At 40.2% G+C, this 18,773-nt stretch overlaps 1 protein-coding gene across 3 annotated transcripts in view; it reads right to left on the bottom strand.

Annotated features, from left to right (window-relative positions):
* Window positions 1-18,773, bottom strand: part of FBLN2 (fibulin 2) — a 116,807-nt gene that overhangs the window by 15,298 nt on the left and 82,736 nt on the right. For all 3 annotated transcript variants that reach the window (XM_010718456.3, XM_010718454.3, XM_010718455.3), the window contains exons 4-8: window positions 15,500-15,629; window positions 11,852-12,038; window positions 10,055-10,261; window positions 7,728-7,844; window positions 7,182-7,283 (exon numbers count right to left, since the gene is read on the bottom strand). In XM_010718456.3, the coding sequence (XP_010716758.1) occupies window positions 7,182-7,283; window positions 7,728-7,844; window positions 10,055-10,261; window positions 11,852-12,038; window positions 15,500-15,629 (743 nt within the window). The remainder of the gene's footprint in view (window positions 1-7,181; window positions 7,284-7,727; window positions 7,845-10,054; window positions 10,262-11,851; window positions 12,039-15,499; window positions 15,630-18,773) is intronic.

Raw genomic sequence — 18,773 nt, 5'->3', positions numbered from 1 at the left:
CACCAGGTAGAGCACTGGAAAAGTTATTTAAAGAATCACTTAAATACTAGATTGTGGAATGTAGGATACAGTTTGGAAAAAATATGCCACATGTTGTGATAGCTCTGATAAAATAATTTCCAATTCAGGTTTTGCTTGTTTTAATAGTGAAAGTGAGGGATGTCAAGACAAGCAAATAAAAGCAACAAGGAGAAGTAGAATTTGGGAAAAGAAACTTTCTTCTCATCCCGCACACAATCAGACACTTTCAGAGATCTCCATACAGCTACGATGCATTTCTAGAACAAAGAGATGCCAAACACAACCAAAGCTACCACCAGTCATCTGACTGCCCTGCACACAGAGCTGTTTACACACCACAAAATAAAGCAAGCATTGTTTAAATAAGATTTTTGCTTTGGCTGTAGAACATCATTCCCAGATAAGTACAACATCAGAGATATTGCTTCCCCTTGAGGAGAATGAAAACAGGAAAAGTCCTGTTAGAGGCTTTTGTGTTCAAAAATTTGTCAGCTTGTTCTCTGCCAAACAAATGAAGAGCAGCACCACGATGTTTCTGTTCCTGCTGACGTCAGCTAACGGGTGATGTGCACTAAGATTTGTAAAACCAGTATGTTAACTTGGTGTCAATCCACTTTTCACTTATTTAGGGGGTTGTTTTTCAGTTTTGTTTTGTTGATGGGTATTCTATTTGTTGGTGTTTTTGTGTGTGTGTGTATTTGTTTTGTTGTAGTTAGCTATTGCTATTCACATGCTGTTCACTTGCTTTCCAAAGTCAACTTCTGCAGCAAGGTCACTGCTGTTGGCTGGATATCTTTCCGCCTGTCCCACATGACGGTTCTTCATTCATTGGCAGGTAGTATTCCAAAGCCTTTGCAAGGCTATGTCTGCCTTGCAGTTTCCCAGTTTTTACCCATTACCATGAAGAGTAGACATCAGTATTCTCAAAAGTGATCTTGGGGAAAAAATCAAAATAAAAGAAGCTCAGGTACTGAGAGAAGAACATCAGCTGTGTGGACCTTTCCCACCTAACTAGACTTAGTTCTTGAATAAACTTGAAATTAAAAAGAGGACAAAAATATCAATGAAGAGCCACTCAACACCATGTATTGGAGCAAGTCTTGACACTGATTTAAAAGGCTTTACTAGTGACCTTTTTTTGCCAGCCACAAAAAGTCCCATATAAATATACTGCACTGCATTTTACAAACTTATATCACTTCAGTACGAAAACTGCAGCAAGGAGGAAAGCATGTTTGAAATACAACTTGAATCTATAAGAAGTCTTCTACCTGAGCAGTGCATGCAGACAGGTAAAAAGAGGGTTAAGATTTCATGGAAAAAAAAGAAAGAAAAAAAAGCTAATAAAATGTCATGTTTTGCCTGTGATTTCTGATTTAATTTCCAAAATCCTGAGTACTTGAGAAAACAAGCAGAGCTGTGGTCAGAATGCAACTTAGGAAATCAAAATCACAGAAACATACAAGACTGTACGCAGAATCTTTGCTTTCAATGAAAGTTTTGTGCACAAGTCATACCCTGCCAATATCTGAAACCTAATGATTGTGACATGGGCTGAGATGCAAAGACTAAATTAGGAGCCTTGCCACAGAAGGGGAGTACAGAAGAACTTTCTCATGCATTTCTGTCAATCCATGCTGTTGCTATCACCATCAAAGCCTATCACAAAACAGTGTCCCTTCACGTGAGGGTGGGAAAAGGCATCTTTGGTTAATGGTGGTCCCAGTTTGTGTTGGGCAGGCACGCAAGCTTCTGAAGTAGCTTTTTTCAACCCAGGCTGGACCTAGTATTGTTCTGCTCCATCCTTATGGAACAAGGTAGAGGGAAGTAAGGTCTGAATATGTTTAGTTACACTCTTTTGTCTTCCCTATCGATTACCCATAAAATCAAAAGTGCCCATAACTGATCTGTCTCCAGTACCAGAAACAACTCAACAAGTCTATAAGATGTTTGGCAGAACACTGGGAAAAAAAATATATATTTTCAGTTTCAAACAAATTTAATGGCTAACACTGAACAAGCACAGCCTTCCAGCATGATTAAGACTGTTAGTTAGGACAACGTTTTATATATAAAAATGGGAAAGAAGAAAAAGTAATTTAGTAAAATATTAAAAACAAGTTATACAGTTAATTTTTGAGAAGTATTAGCTCTACGTGTGTGGCAACATTCCTCACCTTATGTCAGTAAAAGCCAGAATGAAATTTAATCATATAATACTTCTCTTTCTCCTGGAACTGTTGTTGAGCACCGGGACATATAAAATAGATATACTCAGCTTTCATGCATCTAAGAAACTGACATTTTTGCAAAGGAGTATCAGCATTTACCTACTGCTGTGTTGGTTTTTTTCAGCACTTCCTTCCACACTAGAGTAACATTTTTGCACCTTTTTTTTTTTTCCTTGCATCTCCTGCTTCTCATGAATTCTTTCTCTTCAAATACCATCAGCTCAGTTTGTTTTATGGAACACATCTGTTTTATTTAGATCTGTCATTATTTTGCCACCATTTCTTAGTTGCTTTGCTGAGGTACAGTCCCTACGGGTCAGCAAAAAAATGACCACTCACTGCTCACTCTGGTGGGAGGAAAAGTTTGCATGGGAATAGCACAGGAAATACAACAGCAGTCTCTCATCAGTGTATCTGGGTGGTGGTAACGACTTTGCCTGAAAGTCACCAGGAAAAGTAATCCTTGTTAAAAACCCCCAGCCTGGCTCTGAGGAACGTGGAGCTTTTATCCCTAAAGATATTTTAATGTCATTTCACAGCGTCACACAAAGCTGGTGTGAGTGACTCAAGCAGCTGGTGGCTCTTCATTGCGCATGACTGGCTTTAGGGAATTCTGCCTGCTCCTGAGCGCACCTGGAATTATCAGCTTACAGAGTTTGACTAAAGGAAACTCACCAAAGAAAAGGTTATCAGCTGTTTTGTTCCTGTGCAAGGGCTGTTCCTCCCATCCCTCAAGTATGCAGTTACATAATGGTAACAACAACAATTTGCAAACAAATGAACAAATCTTTCCTCCCGATGTTTGAGACAGTTCAAGATGGAGCACAGATCAGCTAAGCTGGAAAAGGATCCCATGGGGAAATATAGCTGCAAATGAAGCAGTTGAACAAATCAGGAGGCACAATGTGCTTGTGGCATTCCTCTTTGACCAGAAAAGCAGGAAAAGTGTCAAATACAGCAAGCGCTCTCCAGGCAACACTTACAGAGCAGAGCTGCATGGGAGCAGGGAGAATATGGAGTGAATCTAGCCAACAGAAAGAGGAACATCAACATTTCCTAGGTTGTTTAACAAGGAAACCTCTTAAAGAACTGACCTGCATCAAAGAAGCACACAGCTTTGCTATTTAGTGAGGCAGAAGAGGATCTTTAGCTTTACAAATGGGAGCTGTAGCTTTTGTTTTATTAGCAATGCCTGAGGTGTGCCTTGCATTAGTCACAATAAAACTCGATAATAATGTCATGAGATAGAGGACAGGAAAGGAAGAAAGTGAGTGAAAGGAAGCACTTGGCATCTTCTGCAGCACCTTCTGCTTAAGTTGCTGACAAGGGTGAATCAACTTAGCTTCAAAACACTGCTGACAGATATAGAAAAGGACAGATACATCACTAATGAATAGGCCAGGAAAAACACAGGGGGATTAATGGCAAGATCTTCAAAAGCAGAACACAAGGTGAGGCAGCTCCTTCAGCTGCTCACTTGCCAGACCTTATGCTCAGAAGCGTGGTACCTGCAGCAGGCTCTGTGAAGCCATGAAGACACCGTGCAGATGAGCCAACTGCAAGTACCACAGTCCATCTCACAAGCCAGTATTTTATTACAAAACGTATCCTTCCTTCCAGTGGCATTCTCTCAGCCATTTATTCTAAACAAAACAATTTCATTAATTTTGCATGCTTATCAGTGTGCCTTATTTTAAAAATCAAATTAATCCACTTTTGACAGCTTAAGGAAACCCAGAAGTTAGTAAGTCAAATTTCTACTCTAACTATGAATCTGCATAAACTTCCCCCTCACATCCTCATGCCATATGATGCTCATTACTACACTGAGATCGCAGAGCTTTGAAGGATAGGAAAGAAACTGAAGCTGTGACACTATGAGAGTGTGATGGTGATAAAAAGAATGTTAAAAACATTGGGAGAAGGACACAGATAGAAGAAGGTGAACGCATTCACCCATGACATTGTAGCTATAGGCACCACTGCTTTCATTAGTGATAGGTCTCCAAGTGCTCTGTTTTTCCAGGCGTTACCATATAATACTACAGCAGCTCAGGCCTGTGGAAAAGTACTTCAAACAGAAATTCTTTCATAAGATCAGGTCCTGCCCTCTTAAAGAAAATGAAAATCTACCCAAACACGCTTTTAAAAATAGATTAGTTCCCTACAAGAACATTAAGAGCAGGGATGATATAGCAAAAGTATGATGCATCTTTGACTTTTATACAAGAAATTTGTGCCAGAATTATCAGAGGACTAATCCGAATTTTAGAATTCCAACATACTTGAACAGATCTTTTCCACTGCCTGGGCCTACGCAGACTTCTTTAGCTTTATTTATGAAGTTTTGCTGTTTCCTACGCCTGGGAATTTGGCAGCATGGACACTGTGCAGGGAGATCAACTGCTATGCAGTCAGTCCACTTTAACAGTCTCCAGTACAGCCCTATTCATCAAGGTTATGAACTTTTATGATTTTCAAGCAAAGTTATTTGTATCCTGAGGATGTATTGCTAAGGAAAAAGCTGAACAGCATACAACTCATGATGTTAAGTGGCTGAGCAAGCAGTGCACATGTGTTTTTACTAACTCATATTGAAATGTCATATGCAAAGATGGCTAGAGAAAATTTTAGCACAAATGGTTTAAATGCATTGCAGAGCATGGAGAATTATGATGCTGTGGTGAACCGTTTATACCTATCATCTTACCAACACATTCTCTATGCCTGTTGAGTATAAAGCCCTCTGAACAGATCACTCTGTGGTTGACACAGTAGAATGATCCCAATGTGTTCACACATAATTGTCCTCTGGAGCACCTGTGAGGCACTCATCCAAATCGGTATCAACATGTTGCAACCAAAAGGGAGAAATAGAATTCTATTAGAAAAGTTTCTGAAATGAAACAACATTACTTTCACACTGGAGATCTCTAAATGAAGTGTTTTGGAGCTACCACATCAGCACTTGCTATAAAAAACACAGTGTTACGCTGAACATACAGCTGGAATAAACCATCAGAGATCATCTAGTGCTTGCTCATGCCTCTGCACCCTTGTCATCCCAGAAGGAGCCCTTCTTAAAACAGGTTGCCCAAGGAGGCTGTGGATGCCCCAACCCTGGAGGCATTCAAGGCCAGGCTGGATGTGGCTCTGGGCAGCGTGGGCTGCTGGTTGGCGACCCTGCACATAGCAGGGGGTTGGAACTGGATGAGCATTGTGGTCCTTTTCAACTCAGCCCATTGTATGATTCTATGATTAAAAGTTGGCAGTGACACAGATGTAACACACACACACTTCCCAAGTAACCTATTCCAGTGCATTATCACCCTTACCATCAAATATTTTTTAAATGTAGATTATAAATGCCTCCTGCTAAAATTTAAACTCATTACTTCCAGTGACATTCCAGAATTTCTTCACCTCCTGCAGGAAAGTGACTGCCTTGAAATGTCCCTTTTGATTCTGACATTAATTAATCAAATTAGCTTCCACCACACTTGAGAAAGCAATGCACAGTGAATATTTATCTGGCAATATTAAATTCCCATTTTCTTCACAGGCTATCTGGAATTCCATCAAAATGATTTGTTATTCAATAAGATATGAGATTAAGAGAGATGTGGATCACTTGTGAGCACTTGTGAGTTCAGAAACTTCTACTTGCATTTCACTGCTGGCTGTTACTGTTCTCGTGCTTACAGATTTATAATAAAGCTATGTCACAGGGCATTGCTTTTGACTCCAAAATCTTTCTGGTGCAAAGACATCCTTTGTGACTACACAAACATGTCAATTTAAAATTTATACAATGTGAATTATAATGATGCAGCCTTGAAATTCACTGTTTATCATGTGGATGCCTGAATTTCAGTGTCAAGTGAAACCTGGGGAGCTGCACCAGCTCACAACAGCACATTCATCCTACCAGTGAAGCCTCAAATTTTCAAGGTAAGCAAAAAAAACCACCACCAACAAAAAAACCAACAGTCAAAACAGATAACTCAGCAGATCTGTAGTGCTGGGAGGGTTCCTCAAGGAAGCAAACATGCCTACATTTTGCCAGCTACTATTCTCGGGAAGAGAAGCTGCACATCTTTAGCTGAACAGACATAGCCTGGGGAGAAGAGGCAGTGGGAAGAGACACCTAAGAGGGCTCAGAAGAAGTTTGAGACATCAGGGGAAGAGAGCACAAAACCAGGCTTGTCTTCATCTGATAATAGGCAGACTGCATAGACATGCTTCAGAAGTTAGTTGAGAAGCAGTTCTGGTATTCCTTCTGCCAAATGCTCTCAAAGGATGTATTTTTCTCTGTACTGCAATTCACAACACTGAAAATAAAGACTCCTTAAGGAAATACTTTGAGGTTAGAGAACATTGGGATCTATTGACAGCATTGGTGGACAAATTAAGGGCAACTAGTGTCATCTAGCTGGCCTTGTGTAAGGCTTCTGACATGGTCCCAGACCACATCCCTATCTATAAATTGGAGATGGATAGATATGAAGGATGGAATTCAGGGTTGTGGTCAATGGATCTATGTCCAGCCCTATCAAAGGTGGTGTCCCCCCGAGGTCCATGTTGGAACTGGTGCTCTCCAACATATTTATCAAGTACACAGACCGTGGAAATGGATTTAAACTGAAAAAAAGGAGATTTGGGTTGGATGGTAGGTGGAAATTCTCTATTCAGGGTGGTGAGGCACTGGCAAAGGTTGCCCACAGAAGCTGTGGATGCCTCATCCCTGGAAATTTTCAAGACCAAGACAGATGGGTCCCTAGGCAGCCTAATCTGCTGGGGGGCAACTCTGCCCATGGCAGGGGTTGGAACTAGATGATCTTTAAGGTCTCTTCCAACCTAAGCCATTCTATGATTCTATGATTTGAAAATGTTTTAGCTATGTCTCTGTGTTGGACCTCAACCACTTACCTTCACAAGAAATCCCATCAGCCATGATAGTATATCCAGACAAACATGAACATACAACATTTCCTTCCACAACACTGCAGATGTGCTTGCAGGGGCCGTTATCTATACAAAACAAAATTGCAAAATACATTAGTATTCACAATGCAGATCAGCTGAAGTTACAAACATTTGGGTCATCAGAATATACTCCCATCTTAGACAATGGGGAGTGCAGTTTGTAAACAACCTGTCCAGGAATCCCTAATCACTACTTACAATCCTCCTATTACACAGAAACACACCTGTGCCACCTCTATTGTTTAAGTTTCGCTGCAGCTGAGGTGGTTACTTTAAACTAAATAGCAGGTGTGTAATAACCCTGAAATCAGAGTACAGCCTCCAATTACCGCCTCAGGTTTCCCTTGATAATTCCTCAGGCTTATACCAGAGGTAAATAACTGAGGATGTGCACTGAAATCAGATCGGTGAAGGGATGTGCGGAATTTTATTCTGGCTCTTCAAACATTCCTCATCCATTTGCATCTGCAATTTATACTTCTGACATACCTTTACACTTATCCTGCTCTTCTTGTAAGGACACAATGAGAAGAGGCTGAGAAGGAGAGGCTGCTGGGGGGATAGTGGCTTCTACTTCCAGCCTTGTCACCTGTCCTCGCTCAGGATCTGTAAAGAAGGGAGGCAGATGTGGGTTAGAGGGTGGCATCATGTCCTCCAGGAACCCCACGGCAAGGGTATCAGTTGCATTCATCCCATTTCATCATGGTTTGTAGGAGAAAACATTTTGATGATATGGACAACTGTCTATGAATGGAGCTGAACAGTTTGTTTTGCAGGATGCCAAGTGTTTGATGTGAACAAGTGTAACATTGCATGCACGCAGAGTGCTGCGAGTTAATGGAGCCGCTCACAAACACCACGGATACGGACTAGGGAGTTTGTTGGTCATCAACATCTAATGAATCAAAATGTTAACTTTTTCAAATAATGATTTATTTTAAGGATAGTAGCTGTTTTTCATTTGGAGTAAGAGGGAAAAAAAGCAGAACCCAAAACAAGTTCAAACTTTTTCTGTATTTCAATAAAAATGAAAAGCAGATGCTCACCTTTAAAAGGATACCCTGCAATGGCTTTTACAGAGCCAAGTGGGAAACACGACAGCTGCTGTCATCAAGATTTCTAGCAAACAGTAACTTCAAAGGTATCAGAATGGGATTTTGGTTTGTTGGTTCATTTTTTTTAATTATTATTTTAAGGAAGCTCTGTTACATTGCTAAGAGTAATCCAGTTTCTAAATATCATCAAAATGTAAACTTAAATCCATATTTCTCATCGCCCAGAGAAAAACATGACCCAAAAAACAATGACAACAGTAAACAAATAAGTGCAAATGCTATACAAGATTTAGGTGGGGAAGAGTGATTTTATCACAAATAAAACAAACCACAGGCAATGGGCCACAGTGCAAGAAAGACCAATGAAAGGCACACGATTATGGCATATCCAAATGCCACAAGGCACTGGGGCAGGTAGAAACACAAAATATAATATCTACCCACAGGACAGCAGTGTGAGATTTAAAGATGTCTGATGAAGGCCTCCACACTCAGAACACAACAGATGGGCACATACACAGGGTAATGATGAGGAGCAAAAGGCCAGAATGCCACCACCAGGAAGAGCACGTACGCTTTAGACATGGATAGTGAGGGAAGTGCCCTGCCATCTCCCTTGCCCAGCCTTTAACTGGACTCAACACGACGTGATGACAGTCGCAACCCTTCTACACTTTACTCTTCCTATGCATCTCAGCTGTGCCATTCACAGTCCTCCACACTTGTGTCTCAACTCTCTGTCTCAGCTGAGGTCTTCAAACCCCTCTGCACCTCTTGGCACAGCCATAAGCACTGCAGTCTTGCAGGTCTGCCAAGAATACTGACTCCTTAGATACAAGATTAACCCAAATCCGCATTTCAACAGAGTTAGTAATAAGAGAAGCAAAGCAAAGCAAAACAAAAAACACAGATATGCTCCAGGTGGATGATCAAGCCAAATTTTGCAGAACTAAAATAAGAACCACTTTCTTAACTTCTTTTGGATCAGGCTCTTTCCCCAGAATTTTAATACACATAACAGAGCAGACTGCTGCTGCAAAAATGCAGTCAAACGCATTATTGATGTAAGTACTGTAACATCATGTTGAGAAGAATGACATAATGAATGCTCATTATTTGGCTTGAGCAGAAAGAATCTGAAGTCTGAGGAATTTTGTCATGGGATAGCAACACTTCTTTTGCTTGTTAAGTAATTGAAAACACTGGTAACTAATCTAAGGTTTCAACTTTTTGGGTTATCTGATTTGAAATCTTGCCATTGGAGAAATCCAGACATCAATACAATTACTACGCTATAAATGCTTTTTTCATGACTTCCTCTACAATTGACATATTTGGATTTTAATGATTTAAGATAAAAACTGAAGTTTGGGAAGTAATGCTGTGTGTCTGAAGCGAATAAAGTTTGTCTAAAGGAAAGCTAACTGTGAAATGGAAAATGACTCTAAGGAGAAAAGATACTCTATTAACAATCTTCACAATTCCTTGTCTGAAAAGTGGAAACAGTCTTGCTTTGAACACATTAAATGCGCACCCTGATATTATGCCATAGAGAATATAAACACAAAAAATGAAACACAATCTGTTTCCTAGGGTGTTGTTTTTCTTGACATCTTTAACCAGCACAATTTCCAGGGAAAATATCCCTGTTAAAAACTTCACCGTCTACAAAGAAGATAAAAAAAAAACAACCCTTGGTAGATCAGTAAAGGCAGCAGAAGGCCACCATTATTCACAGTGTTTCCTGCTCACATTCCTCACCTGGAGAGCAGCTGGTCCCATCTTCTTGCAAAGTAAATTCTGGGAAACATGAACACTTGTAGGACCCCACAGTGTTTATACACAAATGCTGACAGAGCTCCCCACCATACAGAAGACATTCATCCAGGTCATCTCCAGGCAGGTTATTTGACAGTTCGGCTTCGTTACTAATGGACAGAGCTTCGTTGTGATCTTCCATCTCTGAAACTAACACAGAACAAAACATGCTGGTTCTCTGCCAAGTGCGCTGGCATTAGGTCTGTACAGTATGGAGCATTTGTTTATGCAAATTCCAGATACAGTAAAATCTACCCAAAATAGTTAGTTACTTCATGGATGGGAGAAAATGCATCCATCCTGAAGATAAGCCCAGTGTTGAATGTCCGCTGTGTTTTTCAGTAGAGATGTACGGGCAGACATTTCACAGGAGTCACAGAGAAAAAGACTGATGTTGGGAGGTCACAAGCTCCCCTTTTACCCTAACAAACACCACTATCACCATTTGTAATACTGTATCACACTTGAAGCCCCATCTGAACTGCCTCCTCTGCAGAACCACACTGATATTTTTTAATTTCAGGAGCAAAGGTTAATCAGTTAGTCTGGAAACTTTTCAACACCACTACCTACTGATTTATTAGCTAATTCTGCAGCTAGCATTACAAATATTCAGGGGCCCACTTAAAAATGACATCTTATCTATTGTTTTTGATTGCTGGCAAAAGCACTCGCCATCTTTCATCTCTTGACCAAGTTTGGGGAGAGTTTGTGATATTAAAATTAATTCTTCAGTGAGTTTCACAGTCAGCTTGTCTTAAACATGTACACATGAATTTCATTTTCATTGCTCAGTGAAATCTCTGCTAAGTTGAAATAAATCATTACTTATTTTGACAAGAGAAAAAAAAAAAGAACAGCACCATTTATCTCATGAGAAGAGAATGGACAAAATGTGAACCCTAGCCTATCCAGGAGGTTACAAAACAATTCATGCATGACAGGTGGCTGGAGAGTGATGCTGGAAGGAGCGTGATCTTGGGCTCAGGGAGAAAGCATAGCTGTTTCAGCTCCACGTTTGTCATGCTTCCTTTGTCACACTTCATTTACTGCAGGGATTTGACTTAGTTCTTCAGCACTGCTAACTTCCTATGTTGAAAGAACAAACTAAACTTTCAGTGCTTTGGGACTTCCCCAGTGTGTGCACCAGGACAGCTCCTGTAACGTTCAGTAGCACAGTAGGAAATCTGTTCCCTGGAGGTTTCATTGCTATCATAATGGATGGGACTACTTTGTCTGGAAAAAAATTCATAGTTCATTTCACCCAAAAGATTTCTGGACAGCTTCTGCAAAAAGGCAATGACAAACTTCAGCTTTGCTTCTTACAAAGGATTGGTGGCTTCCTGTCCACCAATGGTTGAAAAAGATCTTTGAGATTAACAAAGAAAAAGGAAAAAAAAGAAAAAAAAAAGAGAAAAAGCTACCATACAGGTTGCACTCAGCTGGTCTTCATGTTACACTCTGCATATCACCCAGAAGAAGCAGCACTTCTGCTTGATGTGCAGCAGATCTCTGTACTGAGCAGTTCAGGGGGAATAAATCACTAAAGGAGGATTAGAACCACCTACGTATATGTTTTTCTACTTCAAAACAATTTTTAAGAACAAGTCACTCTATACTTGGTCTGAAAGGAAAGGCAACTGTGCTGCTACAGCATTACTATTTCCAGCACCTCTCCATGTGGCAGCATGAGATGGAGCCTGCATTTGCAATGTCTTCAAATTAAAAATGGACACTTACTCTTCTCAGGTGTTGCAGTTGGCGAAGGTTCAGGATGCTTTTTTATTTCTGGATGGATGAAGTGATCTCCCCCTTCACAGCAGGACAGCATCACGTGGCTGCAGGGGTAGCCCAGATTTATGTTGGACTCACAAGTTTTCCCCTCACTCCTTAATCGCAGGCCCAGATTGCAGCAATCACAGCATTGCTGAAAAAGAAAGAGATCATTAGTAATGAGAGTTTCATAAAGTCTGCTTCAGGGAAGAGCCCCCCCACACACCTGGAACTGATCTTCACTTTCTTTAACAGTGGAACATCTGGAAAAGCACTTAGGTTGCAAACATCAAAGCTTTACTTGTGCTTGTTTTTGCCGTTCTTGCACAAGTGGATCAGTCATAATTAAGATACCCACAGTCTTGCTGTTACACCAATTTCAGCCATTCCACATGGAAGGATTTAGCTACAGATTGCCTTTTTCCAGCTCTTACATGTTGCTTTGTTTACAGTATGTTAGTAGCAAAATAATACAGATCCATACATCTTTGCATTAGATCTTGAAAGATGGCCTGTTGCTTGAAGCAATGTGGAAGAACTGTAAACACCTTCCACAGACACAAGGAGCAGCACCCTGAGCTCTGTCAGTGACACTATTTCCCCTACAGCACACTGCTCTGCAGACCCACTGTGACCTTTACTTACCTGACTGTCGTGGACCCCATCCCACCAAAGCAATACCCAGAGAAAGGCCAGGAAGTATTTTATGACCTATTTGCCTTCTGTTTCTTCCCTGAGTGAATCCAAAGCAGCAGCTTCACTGCTAGGCTGATGCAATGAGGCACCCCTTAATTGCAGTCTCTCCTGCAGCTTCTGCTGCTGCAAGCTGCAGACAAAAACAGCCTTGTGCTTTACTCCAGCATGTATAAGCCTACTGCACATTTAGGCCAGAAATGTGTTAGACAAATTATATCAAACCCCATATACACTTCAAAAAGTCCATACTGTATGCAAAGTAGATCCTTAAGCAAGCAAGGAAGCTGAGGAATTGTCTGGTATAGAGATGTACAGAGGTCATAAGTGAATTGAAAATGTTTGTCTGGATTTAAATAGAAGCATCCTGACATTCCTAGCACAGAGATTTAAGATGCCTTCACTCTGATTGAATAGTTAGAAAATCCAGGCTCCTTCCCTCTGCAGCACTTCTGCTAATCAACACATCCAGCTCAGCAGCGCTCATTTAGAGTTTGCAGCTAAACTCCAAGCACCTCTCTGAACCAAGAGAAGTGATTTCAGCCTATTCAAACATTCAGTCTCTGAGCAGGCGTCAGACACATAAAATGAAGGCCATAACTCAAACTGGCACCAGTTAGCTATGTCAACGGAAAGTCCAAGGGCTGAACAGAAGAAACTGAACTAATCTCTTCCTTCCCAAGAGAGAGATCTCTGACTTGAGGAGAGCAAGTAAGAAAAGCACTGTTGTAAGGGTTGGGCACGGTATGGGAATGGAAAAGCATCATGTTTCATGATTAACAATCCTAGATTGGCATTCACATTAAAACCAACTCTGTCTCCACCAAGGAGACAGGAAAACTTGCTTGCCAGCAGCGTGATCTGCAGAAACTCTTCTGCTGAGTCACTTTCTTCAAGAGTCAAACACTGCAGCTTTAGAGTTTCTTGAGCATTTCACTGTGTGTCCCTTGAAAACAGCTTATGCTTTATGTCCATGATTTTTATTCTGAAAGCTCCCCAAACATCGCTGATAGTAGAAGTTATTCACTGTTTACGTTTGCAGACTTGCGCTCCCCTGAAGATTTGGCATTTTTCCCCAAGATCAGACTGACATCTGCACTCAAATGTGTTTGTGAGAAGTTTACAGCACAACTCTCGAAGATGCTAAATTACTTTTTGACACTAAAGGGAGTAAACCATATGTCCAAATTAATCATTTAAAAAAAAATCTATCATAAGCTATGGTCATGCTAGAAATTAAGAAAAACCCTGTTTTCATCCAGAATCTTCACATTCAACTCAACTCAAAATTCTATTTTCTGTAAATATATTTAGTTTTCATATATGCATTTCAACTTCCACATTCAAAATAAAAGGAGTTACATATAGTATATATTTCACCAAAGTGCTGTAAAATGTTGTAATTTTTGCCATGAAAAATGTGTTTTTTTTTTCAGACAGTTTTGATTCACAGTTATCCCATGTGCAGGCATCACAGAGGGTACTAAATCAGTCATACACTTTTGGGTTCACATATTTTCCAGATGAATACAAATGTCTCATTTTCCAGTAGAAAAATATATGCACCAAAAAGTTTCTTCCAAAAAGCGAAAAGTTGAGCAGATTTGACTTTCTGTTATCCAACTTAGGGATTTCACCAGAATTCTACAACTCATTTAACAACAGATACAACTATTTGTTCATTGACATCATATCTTGAGAACCGTTGTGTCATTCACAACTTGCTCTGCTCCCACACGTTTATTACCTGGATGTAAAAAACCTGAGAACATTACACTGGACTGGCACAAGGGATTGTTCTATAAGAATATTTTGTGACTTGCTTCAGCTAAAACAGGAACGATGAAGTTTTCCCTCTCCACTTACTCCTAGGAATGGCACGTGCAATAAGACTTACTGCATGCCCTACGCTCTGCCTGGCATGCAAAAAACCCTTGGTGAAAACCTAATAATCCTATCACACTTCAGAATTCTTTTGTCTGCTCCCAAATGCAGAAATTCTCTTTGTATGCTAATGGTAAACTCCAGGCTTAAGTAGACAGTAGTTCTGAAAATGACAAATTGGCAAAACTAATTAAACTTTAAACTCTGGAGTAGATGCTCATGCATTTTGCTTTTCCAGTGAACAGTCATCCACAAGAATCACCAGCATATAAGAACAGACAGAACTAATGAGTTTCCTGCTGAGACAACAGAAGCTGCACTTAAACTTAGATATAGCTATGTAAATTATTATCAGAGTGAAATTAATTCTGAAATGTAGCCTTCTGGTAAAAACAAGACAAGCAAGATGCTGAATCTTCAAACTGGTTTAAATTGGTTTGGCTCCAGTGATTCTCATAAAGCAAATTTCATTTATAGAAGCTGAGGCTGTGGCTTGTGATTTGTGATTTGAATCGCTGGTTAATGGTCTGCCATTGCTTATGAACAAAGGCTTCCATCATCATCTAAAACACTTGTTCATCCAGTCCATTGTTTTATTTAAATGAGAAATGAGGCTGCAATTCAATATTGTACCCAAGCAAACTGTTCAATAATGGGTTTTCCCATTATATCTTCGATTGAGTTTTGCCCTGTCATTTTCTAAAGTCTTGCACCACCATAAAAATCAAAATGGTCTTTTCAGTTATTTGCAAAGAAGGGAGGCACAAGTAATACAGCAAGTTAAACCTTAAAAGCAGAGATGAATGTAGTTCATATCAACATTACTGCAAAGTTCTAAAAGGGGCTGCATCATCAGGCAATTGAAATCTCAACACTAACAGCCAAAAACCTGCTGTTCTGCATAATTCCCTTGTCCCACCCTGCAACTTTATAGGTTACTGAGCTCCATAATAATGCATGAAGAAATTACTGCTAAATGCATGAAACGAAGTCTACTCATATTCAGAAGAAAGCTCCAGAAGCAACACTGCAGCTCACCTTATATGATGATCCTCCACAGGTATCACTTTCGTCTGGTCCACATGCATCTCCCTCCTTTGCAGCAATCATGCCAGCCAGGCAGCTGTTCTCCTTGACAGTGGAGATGCAACACTGCTTCTGAGCGATTCTGCAAAGGATCACAGAGGGCAGATGTTCACTGACATTCAGAGGACATCAGGATGAGATGCAAAAAAAGCTACTGGATTCACAATACATTTCACACACTCAATGTCTCTTTGACATAAATGTCAATATTAATATAGAACAGTTTATGCCATTGAGCTTTGCAAGATATTTCTCCTTCTCCTTTCTAATAAAAAGATGCACTGATAAAGGTTCGTAAGGTCAAGTGCTGAGGTCACTGTCTCTCAATGTCTGGCCATCAGCATACCTTACATCTCATACTTGTGCAACAGTCCCTCACTCCCTTCTCAGGGGCCTTCAGAAGGTTTCAGAAAAGAAAACCTTTTTCTCTAAAAATCAGGGAAAGGAAAATGTACCCGCATACACCTCTTCAACAGCCACAAGACAGCAGCTCTGGACAGTACTAAGGACTGAGAACCTAAATTTCCTATGCATACAGCTCTTCAATCAAACATGTAACAAGATTCATTGAAGGTCAAAATGAAACAGATTTGAATCACAAGCAACAAAATTCCCAAATGAAATTTAATTAAATTCAGTTCATTACCTACTGACTTTGCTAGAGCCTATTTTAAAATCTACAGTGGATTTTCCACCCCCATCAGAGAGATACCTGATTTTTTTCCCATTCACATACAAAAGGCAGACAAAATGATCACTCTTTTCCTTTGGCTTTGCTCTCTGGATCAGCCCATTGACCCAGGCACCATGCAGACTGGCACACCTCAGGAGAGATGCCTGGTCCCATGATAGCAAAGGGCTTTATGATGGGAAAAGTGAGAACTGGGAGCTGCCAGCTACAGGGAGTCTCCTTGATAGGTTATATTGAGAAGATGAGCTGTACGTTGGGCATCTGTGAGAGTGAAATCATCAAACCTCAAATGAAATCCTGTATTTTCTTAAAAGTAAGAGTAGACTCTTGTTTTGGGGCAGATTTTTGTGGTGTGAAGATTTTGTGGTGTAAAGGAATTGGGTGGTTTTTCTTTTCTCAAGAACAACATGGATGTCTGTTTGTTGCTGATGCACAGTAACAGGGCACAATGCCTCATGGGGTCCCTCATAGTGGTGAATGAAAGGTTTACAAATTCCAACAACCAGTCCCTCAAAGCACAGCAACTGCCCTGCAAGAGAAATATTTGCAAGCAAACAATTTTTGTCAGTCAGATACTATTATCACTGCTACAAAATACTGTTGTCCTTGGAAACAAAAGCTATTCTTTTCTAAGCATTTCCAATTCAGAGCTTTCAATCTAATGGTTCCAAAAAAATAATAAAAAAAATAAAAGAGAAAGCCATATCTTTTATTCCAGTTGGAACCAACTGGTGACAGCCACTTGGCCACTTTCAGAATGCCAGTGGTTGGTTTGCCTGCTTTACATCCATATGTTTATTCTGGATTCCATAAGAGAAGCGTAACCAGGCAGTGGTGGTTTGAGTTTGACTACAGGAAGGGGATTACCACCACCACATACTTTGCTTTCTAATCTGGTATTAATGGCCAGCTAGAGAAATATATGTATTTTTTTGAGCTATGAATGGTTATTATCCAAATACATTCAAGAACAAGTAACTTACCTATCACAGCTTACTGGTGCAGCAGTGCCACTGTCCTAAACTGATACGTGTGGCTAACTGCAATGAAGGGGTCAGCAAAATACGACCCGTACAGCTGATGCTGGTACCACACAAACAAACATTGCTCTGCTCTGCTAACACACTGCAGTCACGAGATAAAAACAACTAAGTGGGGTCAGATGACATTTCATCCAGACTGACAGTCTGTCCTTAATACAGCCAGTGGTGCACGCTCTGCGAGTAATTTTAGATCTGGCTACCAGTGTCCCAGGGATTCCTGTAACTTGCCCTTTTTAAGTTCATTCATCTAGATGAATTTCTACTCTTTCAACTTTTTCCTGGTAATCTCAGTTACAAGAAACATCTCCTACATTCCTACGTAAAGACTTCCCACTGTTTAACAGTACCAACGTTGTCTGTATCGTCAATGAAAACAGACAAATCACATTAAATAAAGATTTCAGATAAGAAATGTTTGTTTTACTGCATGACATTTAAGAGTTCTGGATAAAATGGAAAGATCATAAAATTCACACCACTGTGCAATGGGGTTTTGTATAAAACCTTTGTGCAGATCAAAAAATATCAGCGTGTCCATGACTGAGAAACATCACATTCTTCTGCTCAAAGGAAGTGGAGCATTGCACTTTACACATCACTTGCCCCTACCTGCCTGCTTTCAAGCTCTTTGCTAACCCCAGACTGAACACTTCCAAAGGCTCACCTTCGTCAATTCCAATTAACACATTTCCCACTCTGCAGTTAGTGTTCACTACACAAAGATAGGCTAAGTCAGGATGTGAATAGAAAATGTTCAGAGCCATTGAGATACATCAACAAGTAGCTTCAACATTTATATTTTTGCCATATGAAGACTCCACATGGAAAAATTCATCTTTCAGTGCACTGAGGTCACCTTTAAAACGCAGATTTAGATATCAACTATCCTGGAAGAACAGTGACTAATTCTTGCAATTAGTATCTGTTGTCTGCTTCTTAAACTGTAGGCACTAAACTGAATTAGCAGCAGCTCAGGAGCTTGTGCTACCTGCAGGGATTCTGGCACACAAGATGGAATGCTGGGCGTACAGATATGTGAATGGTGAGCAGCTCCGCGCGCTGGCACAGCTTCTAATGAAAGCAGCAAGATTCTTCTCTGTTTTGAAGTTTTTCAAATACTTCTCTACATTAAATGTACCTTTAAACAGGATATTTAGAGGTGTTTCTTAAATCTTTAAAACTGGGACAGAACAGAAATTCTGAAGTAAAACAAATGAACTTCTGCTAGGATTCTTTTAAATCCTAGGGATTCACAGGGACTGAAACATTTAGGATCTGACTTTTTCATCTAAGCTCGGCTTCAGATGTGCAGGTGCAACTCATTAATGTATTGGATTTGCACTTACTTTTGCTGAGGCTGGAATTTTTTAATCTATCTTTACTTTGTGGACAGTTGGTGTGTATGGGTTATGTCATGTCAGCTCCCGGTGGGGGCGGATTTTGATCTCCCAGTAACTTCACAAAGGTGCAATGATACAAACTTTGATTAAAA

The sequence above is a fragment of the Meleagris gallopavo genome, chromosome 14, assembly GCF_000146605.3.
Source record: "Meleagris gallopavo isolate NT-WF06-2002-E0010 breed Aviagen turkey brand Nicholas breeding stock chromosome 14, Turkey_5.1, whole genome shotgun sequence".
In the NCBI taxonomy this organism is placed as follows: domain Eukaryota; kingdom Metazoa; phylum Chordata; class Aves; order Galliformes; family Phasianidae; genus Meleagris; species Meleagris gallopavo.
The sequence above is the reverse complement of the archived record's forward strand: the minus strand, read 5'-3'. Positions and strand labels throughout refer to the sequence as shown.